At 35.9% G+C, this 25434-nt stretch overlaps 1 protein-coding gene across 1 annotated transcript in view; it reads left to right on the top strand.

Annotated features, from left to right (window-relative positions):
• Nucleotides 1-25434, top strand: part of brinp3a.2 (bone morphogenetic protein/retinoic acid inducible neural-specific 3a, tandem duplicate 2) — a 41907-nt gene that overhangs the window by 4551 nt on the left and 11922 nt on the right. Inside the window, exons 2-4 of the mRNA XM_026265591.1 lie at nt 6005-6307; nt 15617-15807; nt 17854-18044. Coding sequence (XP_026121376.1) covers nt 6108-6307; nt 15617-15807; nt 17854-18044 — 582 coding nt within the window. The 5' untranslated portion in view covers nt 6005-6107. The remainder of the gene's footprint in view (nt 1-6004; nt 6308-15616; nt 15808-17853; nt 18045-25434) is intronic.

The raw sequence follows: 25434 nt of genomic DNA, 5'->3' as shown, positions 1-25434 counted from the left end.
TGGGAGCCGAGTCATGGCTGGAGGGGAGCCGTTCTTTCTGTCGCTCTTTTTTCCTATGCGTGTTTCAGAGCGCGTGTTTCACACAGATGCACACAAATGAGCTCCTCCGCGAGACAGAACAGTTATAGGGGGAGGGGCGCACCCAGCGCAGGCCAACCCTTTATATCGTGATGATATTAGTTATTAGTTGTGCACGCATCCTTCACGTGAGTACTCCAGTGGGAAAAAACCTGCGTGCCTGTCATTGGGTAGGAGCGGAGCCATGACGTTTTGCACAGATATTCATTGCAGCCCACTTTGTTATTGTTCATTGACTTGAAGGGGCTGATGTCCTATTTGCAAAGTTTACAGTAGTAATAGTATGTAGACATTTCCATTTTATTTATTCTAATCTTATCTACTTTAAATATTTTTGGTTCTCTATCAAAATGTTCTTGTGTGATAACAATGTTCTTGTGTGGAAGTGTTTGTAGTAAAAGCTGTTTTGCACAGAAATTCATTGCAGCCGGCTTTGTTTTTGATGTTTATTTGTGAGTAGGTATTGTATGAATAACATAAGTCATCGCAGCTTTGTTCATTCTTAAGCCAGACAAGAGGTGTGCAGCTATACAGCCAGGACAGACAGAAGGCCATTACTGAATCCATAAATGCAAAATACAGATATTAACTTAAAAGTAAAGCATTCTTGGTGTTTTTGTCATGTTGCAATAGCCTGTTTACACTGATTATATACCAAAATCAAAGTTGATATTGTATGCTAATAGATAGAGTTGTCATAATAACATATTACATGCTTTGAATTCCTTATATATACCTATGCAGTGTTCTAAGCAGCTTGGATGGGTCGCTGTATGTGATGCAACATTTATTATAACCAGAGACTTAATATAATAAAGAGACTTGAGACTTGACTTGGACTCTAGCTCAGAGACTTGAGACTTGACTTGGACTCTAGCTCAGAGACTTGAGACTTGACTTGGACTCTAGCTCAGAGACTTGAGACTTGACTTGGACTCTAGCTCAGAGACTTGAGACTTGACTTGGACTCTAGCTCAGAGACTTGTGAGCATCTCTGGTGCCATGTCCATGGAGACATTATGCTCTCAGGAACATGTGATATTAAATGTGACTTCCAGAGTGTTGGGGAACAAACAACATTACATTTATTCTTTTATTTCCATTCTTTGTGTTCTTTATCTCTTTGTTTGTTTTTTTCCACAAGACTTTGGATCCTCCATTGTCCTTTTGAGTAATGCTCTGACTAATGTGCAAAGACATGCGTATTGATAAGATTGTCATTTATGTATCTGGATGATGCAACAAAGATAACATATGAAATATACACTTGCTGTAGTATATTATGTTTTTTTTTATTTTTATTTTTATTTTTTTTTGCATATGGGCACACAAGGTCGTCAGTTGTATCTGCAGTATGCTAAAATTTACCTGAACACTGAATTGATATTAGTTTGTCTGATGCTCAGTGGTTCATCTAGAATCTGACAATTATTTTAGTTTCATGGCTTGTCTGTTCCTAGAGGTCCATTTCTCAAATTGACAGCAAGATTAGAGGGAATATTTGATTTGCATTTAACACTCAACACAATGGCTGTCATTCCTTTTCCTCCTTTTGGTTCCATGCACTGATATAAGCTAGTATTTCATATTTCTTTTATTGCCCATCTGCTGGGATATTCTCTTTGATACATTACACACTGCAAATCTCTTTGTACACATCCTTTTGTTCTCAAACGAAACACGGATAAATAATTATGACTTCGAGACACATTATTTCGCTAAGAAACCTTATTACCCTCAGGCACACAATGAAAGACACTGTTGATTGTCATGGGTAAGAGAATAACATTGCTAATTAAGAGTAAAATCTCATTAGTCAGCGGAGAGAGGAGGATGTGAGGTTTATCGGTTCCTGCTTAGACTTTGAAGGTGGTTTCATGGATGACTTGTAGTCAAGCCTGGAAGAACCAGAATTACAAATAGTGGGATCCTACTGTTGAAACTGTAATCTAACTGTAATCAACTCTCACCTAAGATACACACTTTTTTTTCAGACAACCCTCCATCCACCCTGCGGACACAAATTTAGAGCAGGAAATATCTCTGAGAACCTATCTTCTTCATTTGCATGCTTCCAGCAGAGACAGCCAAAACTCATTGCAATTGCACAGGTTGTAAATGAAAGAACTGAGCAGATGCCCTGAGTCCAAAGTGCACACTTGAGTCTATCCTCTGAACATGGTTGACTCAAATGCCATTGAGAACTCAAGTTTGTGAGATCCCAGATCTCATCGTCTCAACCTTTTAAAAGTACTTTGATAACACTTCACTTTGAGCTTTACTTTACTTTAGTTATTGCTCTCAGTTGTAATTTAAGGTTACATGCCCAAAGTTGTACAGTAGGTGGAACATTAATGGAATATATTTCTTATTAAAGGAATATTCAGGGTTCAGTAATAGCTTCAGAGGTTTAGTTAGTCAACAGCATGTGTGGCGTAACATTGATAAAATAATAAAAAATAAATACAATTTAAAAGGTCAATTTCAATTTATTTGAATGCATTTAACACAAGTAAATAAAGATTTCTATTTATTTTATATTCAGTTAAATGCACCTGCAGAATTTCATAAGTACCTCATCGTTATATAGATTTTCCAACAAATCGTGAAAGAAGTTTGTTTGGTTAGTTTTTGAACTGTAGTCATTTCATTTGAAATAATCCCATGTCAGCGTCCTTGCAGAGATGTTCATCTTTACCGTAGACAGCAAAGGAAAGAAAATAGCCTTTTCAATACCTAAAAAGAAGAATTTCTCTATTTCTTGCTAAATGGATATTATTTGTATTATCAGTTTGGTTTTAGTCGGTTATTTATTTATAATCTGTCCACAGTCACATTATGAGCATAATTTTAAATGATCGAGTCGCAATGCTGCTTAATGACTATAACTCAGTGTGCTTGAGCAAAATGGTATACAGTACAATTTAAAACTGATTGGCCTTTTTGTCATTCAGACAGCTATTTGTCTAGTCTGCTTCTCTCTTATTATCAGACATGGCTGTAGTTTTAAAATGATTCGTTCCTCTGGGTGAATACACAGGACCTTGTCATAGTCACCATTTACATGACAAATTACAATACGAGTGTGTGTATTGCTATTACAGACCCTGCAGTTTATGATACAAATACTCTTGCAACATCTAGTTTAAATGAAAAATTGCATGTCATATAGCAAGACTAAGATGATCGTGCAAAACTGTATACATAATTTTCTCCCCATAAAGAGCTTTAAACACCTCTTTATGTGTTCTACGCTGGTATAACACAGATTTTAATCCAACATAACTCAAAATAATTATTTTCTCCTTGTTTCCCAGAAAACTAGCTAATGTTTGGATCTTCTCTCTCACCAGACCTTCGCTTAATTTGGCTTATGCAGATACTTATTTCATTTCTTAATTATCCTCATTTATGTGTTTACACTTTCTCCCCCATCAATTAGTTCTCCACATATAAGTCAAGTCAGTTATGTTGGTGAAAGCACTTTTCCCAGTAAGTATTGTTTTAGAGACTTTTTATAGAAAGTCGGAACCAGTTGTGTAGGAACCAACAGAATTGTCACTTGTATGTCATTTCAGACCAGCCTGAGAATATTTCAAGCCCGTTTGGTGTTCAATTATATTTAAGTGGCACCATTGGCGCTTTTCATGTGTCCGCCGTTGATGATAAAAAATACATTTCTCTCTCAGGCTAGATGTTTTATTTGTGGTCTAAAAGTACACATCGGCTCCTCTTTCAGGGCGATCAGTTCAACAGCATTTGATGAAGTGTATTGTTTTTGTAACCACAGATATCGTCTGATGATGCCCCTGTAAACAGGGAATGACACATACCTGATATTATTCCTGCAGATAATAACCAAAATCCTGTTACTGCACTGGTCGGGGGAGATAATGTGATTATAGCAGCAGATTGCTTTGAAATGAACTGTGCTCTCAATGAATACATGTTTACACATTTGGTGTATGGAGATAGGATGCAGGTACAGTTCTGAGCTGTTGACTCAGGGTTGCAGGTTTTATCTCAAAGGACTGGAGAGTTACAGAGATCACAACCCTGCTCTCATTGGCATTCTACTCTTGAATAAAGTACTTAACTACAAGTTGCTGACTAAAATGAGAGTATTTTGATTTTTATAAAGAGCTAAGCTGAAATAACTCAACAGTACGTTCAGAAGAGAACACAAGCCAGAAGCACCATCTATCTCAAAGCTCCTCTCCGCCCTTGTGACTTACATTACACGTCTTTTAATCGTCTCTCTTTTTTTTTCACGTTGCCACCTGCCAAGCAGAGCTACCATCCCCCCCAAAAAAGAGGAGGAAAAAAGAACTGGAACACATATAACAATGCTTTGCTCTCGGGAGAAATGTAAACAGTGATTTTACACAAAGGCAAAGCGCTTGTTACTCAAGGCAGAAAAATAGCAAGTCAAAAGAATTGCTGATGGAAATGTTGAGATTGCGGCATTTGAAAAGGCCTTTTTTTTGTGGTGCACTGTGGCGCTGAAGTGCAGCGCATTGTAGGATCCCTACTGAGTGGTTACTGTGTTCCACCGAGACTTCATCAATATGCATGGAGAAGCACGGATGTCTGCGTTGAAGAATTAGATGTCATGCAGCAAAAGCCGTGCTTTTAAATCGGCTGTAATCACAGCAGAAAGCATTGTAGCCCAGATCAGGACTGTATTCACACCATTATGAATGTGCTTATCAGCATGCTACATACATTATAGATCTGTGTGAGATGGGGGTGTAGATACATCATCCAAGAAAGGCCTCTCATAGGAATAAATGCCAACTGGACAACTTATGATTGTGATTTGAAACATTAAGCTTCAAGTTATTTAATGAACTGATATGGTGACCAACAGCTATGTAATTTGTATCTACTGCATTAAATGTACTGAAGTGTAGGCATTGTTGTGCTTCTGTTTTGATATGCATGTCTTTGTAATTAGAGGTTGTACTAAGCAATGATGCACAAGTCCGTGTGGTGCATTTATTTTGCAAGGTCTGTATTTTAATCTGTATTTGCATCTCCTTTCACACTGTTCCACAAAGTATGATGATTTTTGAAAGTCGCCCACACATATGGTCACATGGCAAACATGACATGACAGACTGTCATCATAATACAGTAATGAGACTCTATTCCAACATCTGGTTTGGTCACGGCCATGAAGAATGATTGACAGCACTTGGTAGAAATATGGAAATAATGACAGGGTTAGAACAAGGGGCGGGACTGCGGGAGACGCTGAGAACTAACTACCGAAAGAGATGTCGAAAATGTGCTCATGACATCTGTTTATCATGGGACTGAATTACAGTGCTTGAATTTAAACCGTATGTGGCACGATTGCCTTTTTATACAGTTTGCACTTGAAGCAAAAAAAAAAAAAAAAAAAACCTTGTTAAAAGAGTTAGAAATAATTTGGATTAATATAAGCAGTTTTAGAGAGAACTTCTCCATTTCATGTACCAGCAGTTGCAGTTGCACAGCGGATGCTAAAATTGGAAGCATGTGCACAGGAGGTTCTTATTATTTCACTTACATTCTTTTATTGTTAATTTGGTGATACTTTGTTCCTCTGAAGTACTAAAACACTCATTACCATGCAGAGAACATTTTTATGTGAATACATTACACTTCTCACTTACAGACAATTAGTAGATTATTCCCACAAAGAATCATCGTACTTTTCTCCCCTCTCTATGTTGACAAGATCTCTCCGGAGTCCTAAATAGTTTTCATGGCCTCAAGGAAACAGAATTTCCTGTTAATTGCCTGTCTTTGTGTCTGCGTGTGTGTGCACTTTTCATTTAAAGGAACAGTTGTTTTGGTGAGTGTGTTTGAGTGGAGTTGAAGGTGACTGAGTGTTTACTAATGCATCTTTGTTCTGAATCTGTGCGCTGTGTGTGTTTAGGTGAATGTTTGTGGGGCCGAAGCCATGCTGATCTTCAGTTCCGGGTGGTGGAGTGTGGTCTTGCACCAGAGCCTGTGCTGCTGAAGCTTTGTGCTGCTCCCCCATGGCTCTATGGGAGCTGCTGTTGCTGACTTTCAGCCTCCGCTGCTGGCTGACAAGCTCTGCCAGTTTAGCTGAAGAAGGCCCTGCAGGCCCCCTGGACTGGCTTCTTTCTGACAAGGGCCCATTTCACCACTCACAAGAGTACACTGAATTCGTGGAGAGAAACCGTCAGGGATTTTCCACGAGATACAAGATCTACAGGTTAGTTGTAATTGAACTTGCATTCTTTTCATGCAAGGCAGGCTTGCCATGGTTTTTAATGGTACCAGTGACTGACAGAAATGTATCTCTTGAAATCAACACAGAATTATATATATCAAGTAATTAGACATAACCATGTCTAAATACTAGGGCCGGGACTTTAACGCGTTAATTGAGATTAATTAATTACACAAAAAATAACGCGTTAATTAAGATTAATTAGTTACAGAAAAAAATTGCCGCATTTTTAATAACTTATTTTTGCACCGCGGAACGTTTCTCACTGGATGAGTTTCGGCGGACCGATTATACTGAAGCACCAACTAGCGTTCGCATATCATCGCAGCACATGATCGAACCTCAAGTATCACCTCAACGCAAAACATATAGCAGCTAGCGTGGACTTAACACTTTTTGTTGAACTATGTATTATTTTGTTGGTGCAACTGGCAGTTTATGTTAAACTCATTATTTTTTTGGCCAAGGTTATTGAGAGTTGGACTTAGTATGTTATGGCCTCTGAAGCAACAGAGAGATGTTTTCTAATAGTCAGGGTTTCCAATGTTCTGAATGTAATTGACAGTATTGTGTTTTACTTAAAAAACACTTTACAGAAGGTTCCAGCACCTATAAGCTTCCTGAATTTCCGAAATGTACTATTTCTAAATTGTTTCTAAATATGCTATTGCTACACTTCATGGCAAAAATTGCACTGGTCTGCTAGACTTGGTTGAACAAAAATAAATCCATGTGAAAAAAAAAAATTACTTAGCACTGTTCTCAGATCAAATATTTATATGCGATTAAAATGCGATTAATTTCGATTAATTAATTACAAAGCCTCTAATTGATTAGATACATTTTTTTAATCGAGTCCCGGTCCTACTAAATACATAAAAATATGTATATTATAATAACCAGGATTGTGACAAATTTTGCTATGTAATATAACTGAAGTTATATTGTGTAACTGATGTTCAGTGTACTGTTTGTTGCTATTTAACTGATCAGTCAACATATTAAATATTTATTTTTTATCAACTTAGTTTATGAGTAATAGATGAACAGGCTTGCAGTAATAATTTGGCAATACATACTGTTCAAATGTTCAAATGTTTGGGGTCATTAAGGTTTTAGAAAGAAAGAAAGAAAGAAAGAAAGAAAGAAAGAAAGAAAGATTTAATCAAAAGTGACAGTTAAGATATTTTCATTGTTACTAAAACTAATATTTAAAATAAACGCTTCTCTTTTAAATATTAACTAAGCAGCACAAATATTTTCAACATTGAAAAATAAAATAATAATAATAACAATAATAATAATAAATTGAGCATCAAATCAGCATGTTAGAATAATTCCTGAAGGATCACTGAAGTGAAGTAATGGCTGCTGAAAATTAATCTTAGAATAAAGCATTTTAAAATGTATTAAAATAGGAAACAGTTATTAATTGTAATCATATTTAAAAATAGATACATTTTAACTGTATTTTTGGCTGAATGCAGCTGAATGCAGAATGCAAAAACGTTTTAAAACTCTTACCTGTTCCAAACTTTTGAAAAGTAGGATTTTCTAAAGGCCATTTTCTTTTCTTCTTTTAATTTTTTTTATTGCAGTTAGTAGAATTTAGCCTGTTAGAAGGTAAGCGGAATTTCCAGCTCTTAAATTTCTGGTGATTTCTCATACATCATTTCCATCATTGCAGGGACAGTTATCGAATATTCATCTGTTTTCAGAGGCCACAGTTGACATCTTCTAATTTGTAGGAGCTGCCTCATGGCTACTCTGATTGGCCCTTCATCAAAACATTGGACATTTTTTTTCAATCTGTTGGCTAAACCTTGTGAAACAGTGGCTCAGCGCTCCCTCTGCGAGATTAATAGTCTTATCATGTGGCCAACTGATTAGTGGGCTCTTAATTCTTATTACTCGGCATTATCACCTGTTCCCTCGAGATGGCTACTGTCGGCAGCAAGGCTGTGTTAGGGGAAGATTACAACCACTCCATGATTAAATAAGTGTGTTATATCAAAATACTAATTGAAAATGTTCAGATTTCACATGGATGCCAGAGTTTAGGTAAAACATTTAAATAAAGCAGTTTCTCATTAAATAGACAGACTGATTAAGCTTCAACCATTTCATATTATATTATATTATATTATATTATATTATATTATATTATATTATATTATATTATATTATATTATATTATATTATATTATATTATATTATTGTTACAATTTATATGGGGACATAGGTTTTGCATTTAAATGTAGATTTTCTGTTATGATATATGTAGTACGATAATTAGGCCCAGTGTAAAAAATATTTTCCAGTTCAGTCCCATTCACCTCTGTCTCAATAAGCACTGGGCCTTGATTAACTGAAAAGTTGCATTGTTTGACAGTTTGCCACTTTAATTTACACTGTTGTTGTTGATGTTGTTGATATTGTTGTCAGCTGTCACGTTTAGTTATTTGTTGTCTTGTGATGTTGAGATTAGTTTGTTCATTTGTTAAAATAGATTGCTTTGTTGATAATTACTCTTGTCGTGTTTTATGTACCAATATTTTTATGAGGGCTTCAATGTTCATTTAATCTTGTCATGTGATTTAGAAGAAAAACACATTTTCTCTATATTTCTTACATAATATATTAGATTAACATCATTGAGTGATTTAAAACTCTATAAAGAAAGGAAAAGTGTGAATCGAAGCTTTAAAATCTTAATAATACTTAATCTCAATATGATTTATATATAAAAAAGCCAAAGATAACATTTTCAGTACAACAGTCACATACAAACTTCATATTGTTAGTAATATTTTATACATATGAACATTTGATACATAATATAACAGTTGGGTAAAACATGAAATATCAGGCTCGTGTTATTGCCTCCTTATGAATTGCTTGTTGTATTGCTCAATTGTAAGCTGATTTGGTTAAAATCATCTAAATAAATGTGAAAATACTAAGACATTATAGGGAGAAATAGAGTGACAACTGATATACATATGCATTTTATAAACTTTCCCAGAATAATGCACCAAATTGCATATGTTTTCTCTCTCTCTCTCTCTCTCTCTCTCTCTCTGTTTGGGCTTCTTAATAAAATATATATATTAGTGGTGGGCCGTTATCTACGTTAACTTGCTGCATTAACGTGCTGCGTTAACATGAGACTCTTATCGGTCGATAAAAAAATTATAGCAGTTAATCTATTCTCAAAGTTGGGTTGAGAGCTGGGTCTATACTAGGCGAGCTATGATGACCTTCACCTTGATATTTTAACGCAGATGTTTACATAGCCGAATCTGTTGGGGGGCAAGAAAGAGTCTTCAAACCTGTGTGTATGCCTACTGTGAAATTACCACATCAATGTGACGTGCTAACACGGATGCAGCTGAAGCCGCCGGGTTTGCTTCAGGGATTTATTTTTTATTTTTTAAAGAAGCTTCTCAATGGAAACCTCAACAAGACTCGCACGTTTCACACATAATTCGTCTGCCGTACGTATGCATGTGCGTTACGTATGTGGTGCAGAAGCGTTTGCAGTCCGCTACTTGGTACCTGAACGATCGCTGCACTGCTGCAGATGCAATGCTCCTGGAATGCACTGACGGACCACAACCACGTGAATGCTGGAATCCATTAACATGGGTGCGTAAAAAAATACGAAAGGCATACGCACTGCAGGCGGATTTTGTGTGAAACAGTTGTAAGGTTGTTTGCACCTTGTGCAATGTGGAATTCGTTTACAGCTTTCTCAAGCAGTTTGTGGTGCATTTTGAAAACAGGAGATGAGCCCCTGGTCTAATGCACCACATGTCTTGAGAAAACCGTTCTCAAAGACTTAACGTTACTTTTAGTCATTATTTTATTTGGGTAGCACACATATTCTTGAATGCCTTCGGCAGAATTCAAATGAGCCATTTTAATATAGATTAATCTAGATTCATTCCAAGATTACAGTGAGATTTAAAAAAAATCTATGCCCATATATATATATATATATATATATATATATATATATATATATATATATATATATATATATATATATATATATATATACTTAAAAGTAAACAAACAGATGTTTTATATATAATAGCTGTTTTTGATATAATTTGATTGTTCTTTTGAGTGCAATATATGTGTACAGATAATGCATGGAAAAGATGATAAATTCATCTTGGTGTCTCATATTTTGTTTGTGACATTCGTATATCAGATCGCATCTTTTAATGCTAATGCAGATTCTCTGTAATATGTTGCACAGCCTGAAGCCTTTTATTTGAGTAATCTCTTTTTCAGTGTATTTCCTTGCCGATAACAATGCATGCATGTAGCAGACCTAGAAAGATTAAAAGTGGCAATATTATACTGGGGATAGCTTTTTCTCCTTGTAGCACAGCTTTGTTACATTGCTCAATTCAAATAATCCGCAATGACAGGTAGAAGATGAATTACAAGAAGTGGTTCTCCTACATACAGTGGTGTGTAACACTGTCGTCCGGGTAATGAAAGTGCACCGTCTCATCCCTCCTTCAATTCTCCACGTTCTTCTTGATTGAATTTGAAAGAATTTTAATGAGCTCTTTGTTGGAAATAGTTATTTTTTTATTTGGGAGATTTCACTTTGCAGAATATTGGGAAAATGCCATGTCATAACATTCAAAGACGGGGTCCAAATATACCACCTGCTTTACTGAATCACTGCCACGAGATAGTTTCCAGAGAGGCTGATGTGCGCACAGACTAAGGCAATTCTCTCTCTCACAATCTTAATAATGTAAGTGGGAAAATCAGTTTGAAATTGCTTGTAAAAGGTCATTTCATAAAATGCTATTTCCTTTCATGATGACAGCTGCCCTTATTTAAAGTTTTCTCCCTTTAGGACCACTTCCTTCTGTATGATATTCAAATCATCTTTTTATACGTATCTTAAAGGCAGATATAAAAGCTTGTGACATAAGCCTTGAGGACCTTTTGTTCTGCAACAAAAAGCTGAGAAACAAAGCACAGAAAGCAGAATCTGTTTCAGTGCTGTTGTGAAGACTGATGATGACTTTGGTCATAATGAGCATTTCATATAGCACAGCAGAAGTCCCATAGAGTGCTTCCTAGAGAAGCCTTTAACCCTTTCGAGTCGATTAACGCATATATGCGTTTTGAGTCATTTTCACCTGATAACCCCGAAAAGAACTTAAATTACACTCTCAGTTTTAATCGTACAGATAAGAGCAATACATCAATCGAATCTGTAAAGGGTCTAGTTTTTTTTGGATACAGACATAATAACAAAAAACCTTTGTGCACTTATAAAATAAAGATAACAAACAAGGTGCGCTGTCTACAGTCTTTGTCTCCGCTGATCGTCATGTACAAACATTTCATTAAAATGAACTTTAACTCCGTGAATACTCAACGAAGAGACATGAGAGAGATATCTATAGAAAGCCTGGAATGTCTACTGTTAAACTAAACAAGTGCTGCCGAAAACAAATATTCTGAGATAAAGTAATCCATATGAAAACAACGCGATGTCTATTTTTCATATCTCCGCTCATTATATTTAATGTGACCACGCCCCCGCGCTGAACAAGCTATTCAGATTCAAACTGAAGCGCGCGGCTTGAATACGCCCACACAGACGAAAAAGCAGCGAGACTGTTCTTCAAGTTTTTATTTTATTTTACTGTTTGCTTCGCGATGAGAGGACTAAGACATAATTCACCCCAAAAAGATGTGATGTGGTTGAGGATTTGAGAAATGGATTTCCTCAGAAAAAAGAATGAAGCACTTTATTCAGCAGAGATCATAAACAGAGTAAGTCTCTCTTTATTTATTTGTACTAGTTTTCACATAACGTGTAAACATTTTACTAGTTAGACTTTTTCCAAATACTTTTTCCAAACTATAATTCCTGACTAAATGTATAATCAAGTGAAACATTATGAAGTTTCAATAACAATATACAATACTATACCATTCAAAAGCTTGATGTAAATAATATAAATGTGACAAATAGAGATAACTCTAACAAATGTAAAAACAATGCAGTTCTTTCGATTTATTCCCCCTAAAAACACCTGAAAAATATTATCAGCTCTTTTCAACATTAATAATAATAATAATAATGATGATGATAATAAATGGGGTTTATTTGGTAGAAAATAAGATTGTTAAAAGGATTTCTGAAGGATTGTGTGACTAGAGAAAGGATGCCAAAAAATTTGAAAATCAGCTTTGATTGTTCCTAATATACTGTTTAACTGCTCCCCCAAGTGGATATTAAATTATGTTGTGGGATAATTAAATATATTCTTAATAAACTACAAACATAAAATTATATACTTTTATTTTGTTCTCTTTCTTGTAACTCCTCCCTCTCAGTGACACAGCTGACTGAGAGGCTCATTATGCAGCTCATTATGCAGGCCTTTGTCTTCTCAGGTGTAAATCACAATGATATTCATGATAGTTGACGCCTACTCGCATATGACTTTTACCAACAAAAAGTGTTTTAGAAAATTTAAATCAATATATTGTTTTCTGTGAGTGAGTAAACAAGATGATTTTCACATCATTCAGAAAGAAAAATTCTAGGCTACAAGCTCCAGTTCTCAACTTTTCCGGCAACCAATTTTATGTATGTGTTTTATTCCCTTATTCAAGTGATTTAACATTTTTAGTTTTTCACTAACCATGCATAACTTTTTTTTTCTCAAAAATACAATCATGTACATGCATGGGTTTCACATATTATTATAGCCCAGTTTGTGCTGATTACAGTGATATTAGACTTTACCCATTTAGATATTTATAAGAAACTGAAAAAAGCACAAATGTCAGGGCATGACAAAACTTCTCAAGGCCCCAAAAATACCCTTAGACTCCAGAGGGTTAAACTGCTCTCACACAAAGCCACACCTGATAAGACAATCCAAGCTTATCGTGCTCAGCTGTGACGGGAAAGAGAATGACAGGGAGGATTTTCCGTCTTTACTTTCGTCTTTGTGGGAACCTTTGAACTCACGAAGGCTAGCTCATCACGGCTCCCAAAGAACTGTCCAGTATAAAAAGTGGCTTTTTATGGTGCCATGTGAATTTGAGATAGATCATCTAAATTCAAGCAAGCAGTCATCATCCCAATTGTTGGTATAGCACATGCCAAATGCAATATCACCGTTATTTACTGCAGCCGAGGGCGTATCTTATGAAATTACCCAAAATTATATTCTGACATTAATTCAACAACAGCTTCGACCATACATTAATAATGTGTGTTTTTGTGACATGATTTTGCCATAATTCTATCACTTTTGCCCCTTGTGAATTGCAAAACCGCAGATGGAATTAAGGGCATTTGCTGGAATGAATCAATCAAACATCTGGGTCGGGAGGCCTCTGTCATTACTCCTGATTTAATGTGATAGATCCCCTTTCAGAAGGCCACCCCAGCTCCATCCATCACCTGTGCATGAGGTTACTTACTATTTCTTGGCTAACTGAGAGGACAGGCTCTTATAGAAGAGAGGTTCACTGCCATTGGAGGGTGTTTTGAGATGTATCGAGTGTGAGATTGTGCCAATGCCTTTTTTTGTAGAGGCATGTGCCGATTTCAGTGTATGCATAATTGCATAACGCACGGGCTTAAAATTAGGGCCGGTGGTTGAAAGGATTACAGAGAGAAAAGGCTTGAATACTTAATTGCCTGTAACTGCATAAATTAAATTTGTTATTTTTGTATGCATTGTGAGTTGCTGCTGGTGAGACAAAGAGGAGCATTAGTCTTGACCTTCGCTTAAGAAACAAAATAGTTTCTGTCAGGGCTAATTAAAAACAAGTTTTTAAATAGCTTCATCAGCTACTCATCCTACAATAAGTTGGTACAAATGCTTTTAGCATTTTGCTCTAAGCATGATCTATTGGTCTACTAGGCTGTGTTTATGTCAACTACCCATTTCCAGTTTATTAGTCCACGTGCTATTTTTCATGTCTACCTAAAAAAGTGACTCAGTGCTCTAATGTTCATGTTTTTGCATTAAAAATACCCAGCTAAAGGCAAGTTTCTTTTCATTGTAAGCAGTTTGGATTGCATCAATCAGCTTAAATAAAACTGTTAAGAACCAATTTAGCATCTGGAATTGTGTTTTTGGTAAACAGAACAAGCTAAAAGGCTTAAAAAAACAAGCCAAGCCTGCTGTAGTTTTTCATACTTTCTATTAAAAGAAATTGTAATCATATAAACAATTTCATAGACTTTGCATAAATGTGACTTAATTGGATTTATACACTCAAAACAAAGGTACAAAGCTTTGGCTCTTTTGCAACTGATTTGTTAGTGCAGTTCATTCGAACACTGCCATCCAATCTTTGGTGCTGAACAAACAATTGGGTAGGCTCTGCTGTCTCATCATAGCAGATAGGATTTCTGGCACTGTTTTGACAACCTTACACATTTTATAAGCTCTTTGTGAGTTATCAGCTTGTAAAAATACCACATTATGCATATACATATAACAAGCACATTTAAGCATCAGTTTAAGATGTTCGGAAAGTTGGATAAAAGTATGTGTCATAAAGGCTGTCCAATACAGATTTGACGTATTCTAATGTCTTTTGTTTTGTATTGTTAGGTTACTTTAAGTGTACATATTATTAGGGAACCGGCCCAGTAAGTTTTGTACCTTTTTTTTCTGAAAGTGCATTTAGATTTCCATACACAACATCAGCAGTTAATATGTTTCGCACTCAATCAATATCATTCCTACAGATTTAGAAAAATTTAGTATTTTTTTTCATGTGTGTGATATATTGTCAACTATGTGCCATGTGGTGCTATGGACCTAGGAGCGGGGGAAAAAAAAATCCAAAAATGCATGAGTCACCAAAGCCTGGAGCATTGTTTCTCTGTTTTTAGCCTAGAAGGATTTCAGAGATTTTTTTTTTTTTTTTTTTTCATTTAGCCTTTCTTTCTCCTCTTCACTTTTATGATAGTTATTGGTTGTCACTACAGGGCAGACTTCTATGAGTCTTCCTGTCGGGGCATATTTCTGTCACAAAGTGCTTATTGAGCATAGCACCTGTCAGCTGCACATTTGGAGGCGGCGACTTATGCATGGTATACATCCCCCAAATACAACATGCTCTGAGAACCTGAGGCTATAGATGCAGCTTGGCAGGAGTGCTGGTTGCCCTGCAGGCCTCCTTCTATCATGTCCAAAACAGTCGAGAAATGTTAATGAAAACAGATCATTAGGGACAGGCCTGTTTACTGTCTATGTTTTTCTCATGCAGGGAATTTGGCCGGTGGAAAGTGAATAACTTGGCTGTAGAGCGACGGGATTTCCTGAACTCCCCTTTGCCTCTCACCCCGGAGTTTATAAGAAACATCCGACTCCTAGGACGCAGACCCACTGCCCAGCTAATTACTGACAACCTGATCAAGAAATATGGGACCCATTTTCTACTCTCAGCTACACTAGGAGGTACTGTAGAAAAACATATTCCTGTGAAACATCCTCATGGTGGTTTTGCACAAAGGTCATAATTCCTACTGTGAGCGAACTTGAAAACCAACTAGTGTTTTTCATGCAGAAGAAACACAGATAGATCTCATGCATATTTACATCTCAATTTCCACTCTATCAAGCCAAGCAAAATCACTTGTGACATGCTTTGCCACATAATGTATTACTTCTTCCACTGTGTGGTTGGAAGGGGGAGGTAGGTGTAAACAGATGGCATCATGTCCAGAATGGGTTAGATTTCAGAAATCCGCACACATTATTTCGCTCAGTTCTCAAACTCAGAGCAGTCTGTGCTTACAAGTTACTTCACGTAATGCAAAAGTATTGGCTGTACACAGCTGATGTGGCCTTCGCAGCTCTGGAAAACAAGCAATATTGTGTAAGGTTAGAGCATGAAAATGGAGATGCAAGTCTTGGCTTTGCAGCAGATCTGCTTGGAATACAAACTGCCAGAGTGTTACAGATCATATACAGTATAAGCATTAACTGTAAAGTCACCCTGATCTGCTTTATCTTATAGGGCTGGATACGCATATCCTGATTAAATTCAGCTTGACAATTGAATATCTTGGTTCGATTGCAGTCTATTCAGTAATAATAATAATAATTTAAAAAAATAACAATATTAGAGTTTTAATTTTGATTCTGCTAACACTATCTCCCAATGCTGTAAATTATGAAGGTCAGTCTTTTATGCTAACTTATCTTTTGGAACAATTTATTAAAATAACCAGCTGATTAAAGTAATTGTTTTGAGAATAAAGCTACACTAGATAAACTGTATGTTTTTGATTCACTAAGAGTCATTTGTTCGTTTAAATTTTTCATTACATTTAGCACAGACTGCGAACTCACATTTCTATCTCAGAGAAAATATAATTTCTTATGCTGAAGATTTAATTCCTGAAAACTGTTTCAGGAAACAGTGATACTTGATATGACATTACACAGCCACCGAAAATAGTTAGGGTAAAAAAATGTATATTGGGATTTTAAGGATCAACATAAAGTACTAATAAATGATTGTTCAAATAAGATTGTGATTAATCAAAAAAAAAAAAAAAAAAAACTGGATTTGGTCACACTATTCTCACTATTACCGAAACATTAACTATGACTTTTGCTATTGCCTGCTTATTAATAGTGTTTTAAAGGTCCCATGACATGATAATTTAACTTTATGAGGTTTTTTAACATTAATATAAGTTCCCCTAGCCTGTCTATGGTCCCCCAGTGGCTAGAAATTTCGATAGGTGTAAACTGAGCCCTGGGTGTCCTGCTCTGCCATTTTCTGAGAAAATGAGAGCTCAGATGGGCCGATCTGGAATCTTCCCCATATGTCATCATACGGGAAAAGGTTACCTCCCCTTCTCTGCTTTGCCCGCCCAGAGAATTTGGAGAAAATTAATTCAGTTTATTTTTTACAGTTAATTTAGTCGCAATGTCAGCACAGGCTTTACAAAGAGACTTTTACAATATGGATTCGACAGCACAGGAACAAACAGTGAGTAACAGTGTTCATTAATGCCTGATCTGTGATCAGTGATTTCTGATGTGTAGCTAATTATTCAAGTTTCTAAATCGTTTAATACGGTATATGCATCAGCGAATCAAGCCGTTGTGACTAAACGATCAACTTCACATTGTTTCTCTTAGTAGCATAGCATGTAACAAATCTGTTATTTAAATTGTGATTAAACTACAGAGAGTGATTTAAGAACGATCCCTTTATTTTGTTCGGCGCTGTCAATCACACACCGCAAGTATTTCTGCACACTTGCCCAAACTGCCTGTTAATAATAGACAAATTTGGTCCCTATTGGTCCATATACTAAAGTGTTGCCCAGTATTTTTGCTTGGCCTTGTAGTAGTTATAAATCAGCTTATATAAAACTACAGCTTCCATCAGAATCCTTAATACATTCTGCAGGAGCATAGAATAGATCAATTCTTACTGTAAAACATTTCTACATCAATAAGCTTGGTCTGTTCTGTTTCTACTAGGAGAGGAGGCTCTAACCATATTTGTGGACAAGAGGAAGTTGAGTAAGAAAGCGGAGGCGAGCGACTACACCAGTAACAGCACGGCTGTGACTCTGGAGGCCCTGCACCAGCTGGCTGCCTCCTATTTCATAGACAGGGAGAGTACTCTGCGAAAACTGCATCACATTCAGATTGCTTCCACTGCCATCAAGGTATGTCATTAGTTAAGTCAGAGCCCACAGCTTCCTTCTTTCAACTCCTCGAGAATAATCATGTTCAGTATTACAAAGTGCACAAAAAAAAAATGTTTTTTGTTTTTTTTTCACCATCCCTGTTGCCATGATCCTGCTATGAAAAGTGTTGTATAAGTGGGTGTCATATTCACAGCTGAATATGACAAGTTCTTCATTGTGAGAAATGAAATGTAGCTCTGTTTGTACGTGATGTTCAAAAATGAGATTTATGAATGACCTATGATGCTGTGTAATTATAATATGGGGCTGTTTATTTATATAAAAGCTTAATTTGGGGAAGTATCAAAGCAACATTTGCTCATGATTTGACAAAAAGTATCAGGCAGCAACAAAAACAGTGTATCTTCACAACCTGGATGTTTTGCATTTTCACAGCCTAATGCCTTTTGTACAGCCCAACAAATGAAAAATGCAGTAAGTATGGCAACACTAAAGCTTAGGATGGCCTCTGTTTATACATATATATACAAACCTGATTCCAAAACAGTTGGGACACTGTACAAATTGTGAATAAAAACAGAATGCAATGATGTGGAAGTTTCAAATTTCAAATTGTATTCAGAGTACAATATAGATGACATATCAAATTTTTAAACTGAGAAAATGTATCATTGTAAGGAAAAAATAAGGGATTTTAAGGGATTTTGAATTTCATGTCATCAACACATCTCAAAAAGGTTGGGACCAAGTTTACCACTGTGTGGCATTCCCTCTTCTTTTTATAACAATCTGCAAACGTCTGGGGACTGAGGAGACAAGTTGCTCAAGTTAAGGAATAGAAAAGTTGTCCCATTCTTGTCTAATACAGGCTTCTAGTTGGTCAGCTGTCTTAGGTCTTCTTTGTCGCATCTTCCTTTTTATGATGTGCCAAATGTTTTCTATGGGTGAAAGATCTGGACTGCAGGCTGGCCATTTCAGTACCTGGATCCTTCTATGCAGCCATGGTGTTGTAATTGATGCAGTATGTGGTCTGGCATTGTCATGTTGGAAAATACAAGGTATTTCCTAAAAGAGACGACGTCTGGATGGGAGCATATGTTGTTCTAGAACTTGGATATACCTTTCAGTATTGATGGTGCCTTTCCAGATGTGTAAGCTGCCCATGCCATATGCACTCATGCAACCCCATACCATCAGAGATGCAGACTTCTGAACTGAACGCTGATAACAACTTGGGTTGTCCTTGTCCTCTTTAGTCTGGATGACACGGCATCCCAGTTTTCCAAAAAGAACTTCACATTTTGATTCGTCTGACCACAGAACAGTTTTCACTTTGACACAGTCCATTTTAAATTAGCCTTGGCCCAGAGAAAACACCTGCACCTCTGGATCATGTTTAGATATGGCTTCTTTTTTGACTTATAGAGTTTTAGCCGGCAATGGCGAATGGAAGAGTGGACTGTGTTCACTTACAATGTTTTCTGGAAGTATTCCTGAGCCCGTGTTGTGATTTCCATTACAGTAGCATTCCTGTACAGTATGTGATGCAGTGCCGTCTATGGGCCTGAAGATCATGGGAATCCAGTATAGTTATCTGGCCTTGACCCTTACGCACAGAGATTGTTCCAGATTCTCTGAATCTTTGGATGATATTATGCACTGTAGAAGATGATAACTTCATACTTTTTTTTTTTTTTTTTCTCTGAGAAACTCCTTTCTGATATTGCTTCGCTATTTTCCGCCGCACCATTGGGGAACTGGTGATCCTCTGCCCATCTCTGCCCATCTCTGCCCAGAGACACTTTTTAAACCCAATAATGTTGCCAATTGACCCAATAAGTTGCAAATTGGTCCTCCAGCTGTTCCTTATATGTACATTTAACTTTTCCGGCCTCTTATTGCTACCTGTCCCAACTTTTTTGGAATGTGTAGCTCTCATGAAATCCAAAATGAGCCAATATTTGGCATGACATTTCAAAATGTCTCACTTTCAACTTTTGATATGTTTTGATATGTAACACTTTGATATTGTGAATAAAATATAAGTTATATATATAAGATGTAAAAATATAAGATCTGTACATTATTCCATTCATTTTTTACACACAATTTGTACAGTGTCCCAACTTTTTTCGGATTTTTATGTATACAGTATCGGGTTTGTATATACAGTATGGTGAACGTGATTTCACCGAGTGCAACATGTTCCTGGATAGGATTAGGTCTATATTTTTGAACAATAATATTGATCCAGGAACATGTTACACTTGGCAAATTTCAGTCATTCTGTTTCGACAAAATATCTACGGAGCTTATAATATGACAATACTATTTAAATTTTAATTGTTTAAATTTTAATTATCGACATGTCATTTAACAAAACTGAATTTTTTGTGACATTTAACATAATTTTGAATTAGATTTTTTCAACTTATTTAACTTTTGAAATTTAACATAACTGATTTTTCAATGGCGTTTTTTATAGGCATGTATTTTCAAACAGCAAGGTTTTTTTTTCACTTTGTTTTTTTTTTTCACTTTTTTTTCACTTTTTTTTTTTTTTGTGCTTTTTGTTCTTTGTTAGACAGCAAATATCCCGTTTTTAAAAAAACAGCTTAGCTGTCAATATAAAAAAGAAATTCAGAACATAAAATTCTAAATTCAATCCGTAGAAATTCAGTTCGGAAAATTCAGAAATTCAAAACTATGTTAAATGTCACATAAAATTCAGTTTTGTTAAATGACACTTGTCAATAATATATTCACAATTCAAATTCAAATAGTATTGTCATATCATAAGCTCCATTAAATCTAGTTACTGCATTTTGTGTATGCGTGTATTTTTGCCTATTTTTCCTGTATTATGATACAGAACGATGATGAAATTCTGTATCTGCAGTGACCAACTCTAGATGGAAGAAAACTACAGAAAACACTATTTGGGAACTCCTAAATAAAATAAAAAAGAAGGGGGAAAAAATCTCTCCTATAACAGGAAAGGGCTAATCAAAAAGTAAACGCATAACAAAATAACTTTAATAATTAGCCCATTTTTATACATATTTTTTTCTTCATAATGTCTTAATATCACGTTTTCCATATGCCATGCCTTACTTTCCTTGAAAAGTCTCTTTAATCCTCACAGATCAACACAAACTAATTTAAATAGCCAAAGAAAGCTTTGTGCTTCATATTTGTCACAATTAGGGATTGAGTCGATGCGCTATTTGAAGTAGCTATTACACTTTTGCTGACAGCCATTAAAACTGGTCACACAAAGCTGTACAAATCCCCCAAACAGACATTTACTCTGTCACAGCAACGCACAGTTTGACACATATATTCCAGTCCACACTTTGATGATCCCTCCCCATCCCATTATATACAACAGCTCTTTCCCTCGGCACACAACTGCTGCAGTGCTTAGACGGTTTTATTACAGCTGGGAGGGCAGATCTCAGGTGTCAAGGCTGTGTTTGTCTATAGCTGGTGAGAAAAGCAAAAGAGCCTGTGAGTGACAGAAGAAGCCTGCCAGGCAGGACGGTACATCTCCAGCAGCGCAAGAGAATGAATCGCGGAAGCAGCAGGGGCCTCTGACACACGCATCATTTCCACAGGGCGTTGACCCATGTCTACATTTCACGGGACAGACAGAGGCAAACGTTCCTCCATATGAATTTCAGATTAAACAGAGCTGGAGTACAGAATGAGGTTTCTAGCTCCCCCCACTGGGCACCGTGGAGGGGAAATTTTGCTATTTCCTTTCATAGGAAAAGCCTATTAGTGTGGTGGTGTGCTGGGACTGTGAGAGGAAAACACTGGAGCGAAGCTCTTTACAAAGTCAAGCTTTATCCCACCTTTGTGGTTCTGCTCAGGTTGTTTGTCTAATGCGTGAAAACTCGAGCCATTCTGCAATCGGCGGGGATCATTTTGCTCATGATTTGACAATTTCTTCATACCAGATCAGCTCTAAGCCAAGCCAGAATTGAATTTACACCCACAATGCCTTTCGGAAACACACTCCATGTCAGATTTGTATCCACAGGCAGACAACCCTTACCAAAAAGTAGTATACTTTAAGTTTATTTTATTAAGTACACTTAAGTAAAGTTCAAGTATATTTTCAAGTATACTTCATGTAGCAAGTATACAAATATCCGTGTTTTAGTAGTTTACTTGTAAGTGTACTGTTTCAATAGTCCTATGGACTAAATTGGCCAACTTTATAGTATATAAAAGTATGATTTTAAGTATACTTTAAGTTTAACAGTAGCAAACTGAGTACACAACTAGTTTATCTCTATGTTTGTAGCTCGAACTGCAATTATACTAAAAGTGAACTTATAGGTATACTGATAGTTTACTAATTAAATACTTTGTACACTTTGAAGTATAGTTTCAGTAAACTACTAGTTTAGTAGTTTTATACTGCAAGTATACTCATAAGCTTTCTTTAAGTGAACTTCATATCATAATTCAAGTAAACTACTATATCCCTATTTAGGTTTTAATTTGTATATATTTTGTTTGTAAAAAACTTTTTTCTAGCTTCATGCACTCTTGTTTAAAATACTTTAATGTGGGTTAAATGCTGGTTTCAGAAAAAAAATAAAGAAATACAATTTTGAACAAAAAACTGAAAAATGACTATGAATTGGATTCAGAATGATAATCAAAACGTAAATTGAGTCGATCAATACCCCAAAGCATGACAGTAATTATTACCTCTTCATCTATCTACATTTTATTCTGTAAAGTTACAGTTTTGTTGCTGTTTCATGTCAGAATATTGAGTTACATGTGTTAGTATCTGTTGTTTGTTTTTCTTCTTCATTTTATTTTAATTTTAATTTTTTTAAGTTCTGTATAGAAGATGTGTACTAGCGCCCTCTACCATATAACAATGAAAACACAGATTCTAGGAGCACAAGTATAGTTCAAACATATTTAAACTTTTTGTAAGTATGAGTCAAGTATACTTAAATATAAAAATGTAAGTATATTTTTGAGGAGTACTTAAAGCCCATTTCTGAGAAGGACATAAAAAAGTAACCTAAAAGTATACTTTCCTATTTTAGTTTAAAAGAAGTATACTAATAACACACTTGAATAAAATTATTTTTCATAAAGGAATGCCAACTCTTTTGCAGAGAATGGACTGTGTTCTGTTAAAGGTAGTATTTTTCAAGCAAAACTCACCATGCTGGTCTCAGATGACATGCCCTATTCTGTTCAGTTCATTAAGACTCCGCACCACTATTTTGATTCATTTTTCTGGTCTGTTTCTGTTTGTGTGAACAGCATATTGGTCATTCAGTTAGGTGGTCTATTTCTGTTTTAGTGAGCTGTTCATAACCAAACCAAATTTTACCACAGGTCAAAACTCTGGCTGTGTGAGACCATCCATGGAAAATCTGGATATTTAGTTTTGTCTAGTGGTGCTTTCAAAAAGAAATGCTGAAGCTGTGGTATTTGTCCAGCTGTGAAATTGGAGAAAAGCTTTCTATCAGCCAAACTTGGTGGCTATATCTCCACACAGAATATTGTTTTCTGGCTATAATTGAGAGATTGGACTGATCCATAATAGCTGCTCACTATGCAGAGTGGGAATCAGCAGCAGACTGTTGATGGTTTACATTAAGCCTGAACAGCAGAGGATCACGCAAGTCCAGGTGGCCTATAATTTGCCATTACAAGGTATTTTGTGACATGCAAAGTATTTGCTTTGAATAACAGCTGTTTTCTGTAAAGGAAATCTAATATCATGCTCCACTTGTTCATCAATCATTAGCCCTTTACCATATGGCACATCATATGGTGCATTAAATAATAAAGCATATAGATGTATCATCTGATTGCATCAGATATAGTCGTTATAAAAAAATCAGTTGCTGCTGAGCTAAGCTTTGTGTGTTATTGCAGTTCAAGCTTTTGCTCAAGCCAGGGATTCAGGCCATATGTTCTGTAGTAACTACGGATGGGTCAGGATGGAAGACTAGTTGTCTATGTATCTCTTTCCTCACATTTGCTTGCTTGCTTATTTATTTATTTTCTTGCTTAAAACTGCATCTTATGGAGAAAAACAAAACAAAACCATGCTGTCTGAAAGTTGTAGGTTTATAAAATTACGATGCTCACCAAGACAAAAATAAAATAAAAAACAGTAATATTATGAAATAATAGTACAATTTAAAATAACACTTTACTACATTTCAAAATGTTGTTTATTCCTGTGAATGCAAAGCTGAATTTTCAGCAGCCAATATTCCAGTCTTTAGTTTTACCTGATCCTTCAGGAATCCTTCTAATATGCAGATCTGGTGCTCAACAAACATTTCTTATTATTATCACATTTAAAAAGACAGCCACATTATTTAATAATTTTGTGGAAACCATGATGCCTTCTTTTTTCAGGATAGAAAATAGAAAAGCTTAAAAGAACAGCATTTATTTCAGTTTAAATAACCAATTTAGTAATGTGTCCCTACTGAATAAAATGATTTTATCCAGCATAAAAAAATAAAATAAAATAAACTGTAGTGTATTTTTGTAGAAATATGTAAAATGGTAACTCTATGCAACATTAAAAGTCAAGATCGTAAAAAAAAAATAAAAAAAATAAAAAAAACAATACCCATACAGTGCAAACCTACATGCTGCAGAGTTCCCTGTTACCAACTTTGGGCTCTTCTTCAGTGAGTTTTTGATGGAGTGGCAGAAGACAACCTTGTCTTACCTTATCTAACTGTCAGCCTGGAAAAGATAATGTCTGACAGGCCGAATCGAAAGAGATCACTGAATTGATGAAGGTTCACTGGCACCATAAGAGAGAAAAGTGTGAATCAATTATGCGTGCTTCTCCATGTCATGAAGAGAGAAGGATGACTAGAAAAGAGAGGAAAAAATCGAGTGTGATCTCTTATTGCAAATACGGATAGTGGTGCTAACTTGCAGTAAAGGTCAATTGAGATGCCTAAATCAATACGGCTACACAGTCTGACCACCATTAAGTACCATCCGCTAAGGTTAGATAACATTTTGCATTGTAGAGAGAAATGGACTTCTGTTTTCCTTGTGGGTGTGAAGGAATCTCTGAATAAGGAAGCTAATCAATTAAATACATTTCATAATGTAGCGGGGGAATAAAACATTGTGCAACAGCCTGCTCAGCTCTCTAAATAAGATGAGAAGAACAGTAAGTGATTATCTGTGAGAGGACCACCACTGCATGCGCATTAGCACCATGTCTGGGACAAGTGACTCACCAAGCACAGGAAGTTCTTCGAATGCATCTGTTCACAGCCAGGCTCCTTATTATCCCTTTTAACAAGCAAAACAATAGAAAGGAGTTCATTACACACTGTTTTTCATGTAAAATACCATGGTATAGTAACCGTACGGTGAAACT

This window comes from Carassius auratus, chromosome 6 (assembly GCF_003368295.1).
Source record: "Carassius auratus strain Wakin chromosome 6, ASM336829v1, whole genome shotgun sequence".
In the NCBI taxonomy this organism is placed as follows: domain Eukaryota; kingdom Metazoa; phylum Chordata; class Actinopteri; order Cypriniformes; family Cyprinidae; genus Carassius; species Carassius auratus.
This window is presented reverse-complemented; position numbering and strand designations above follow the sequence as displayed.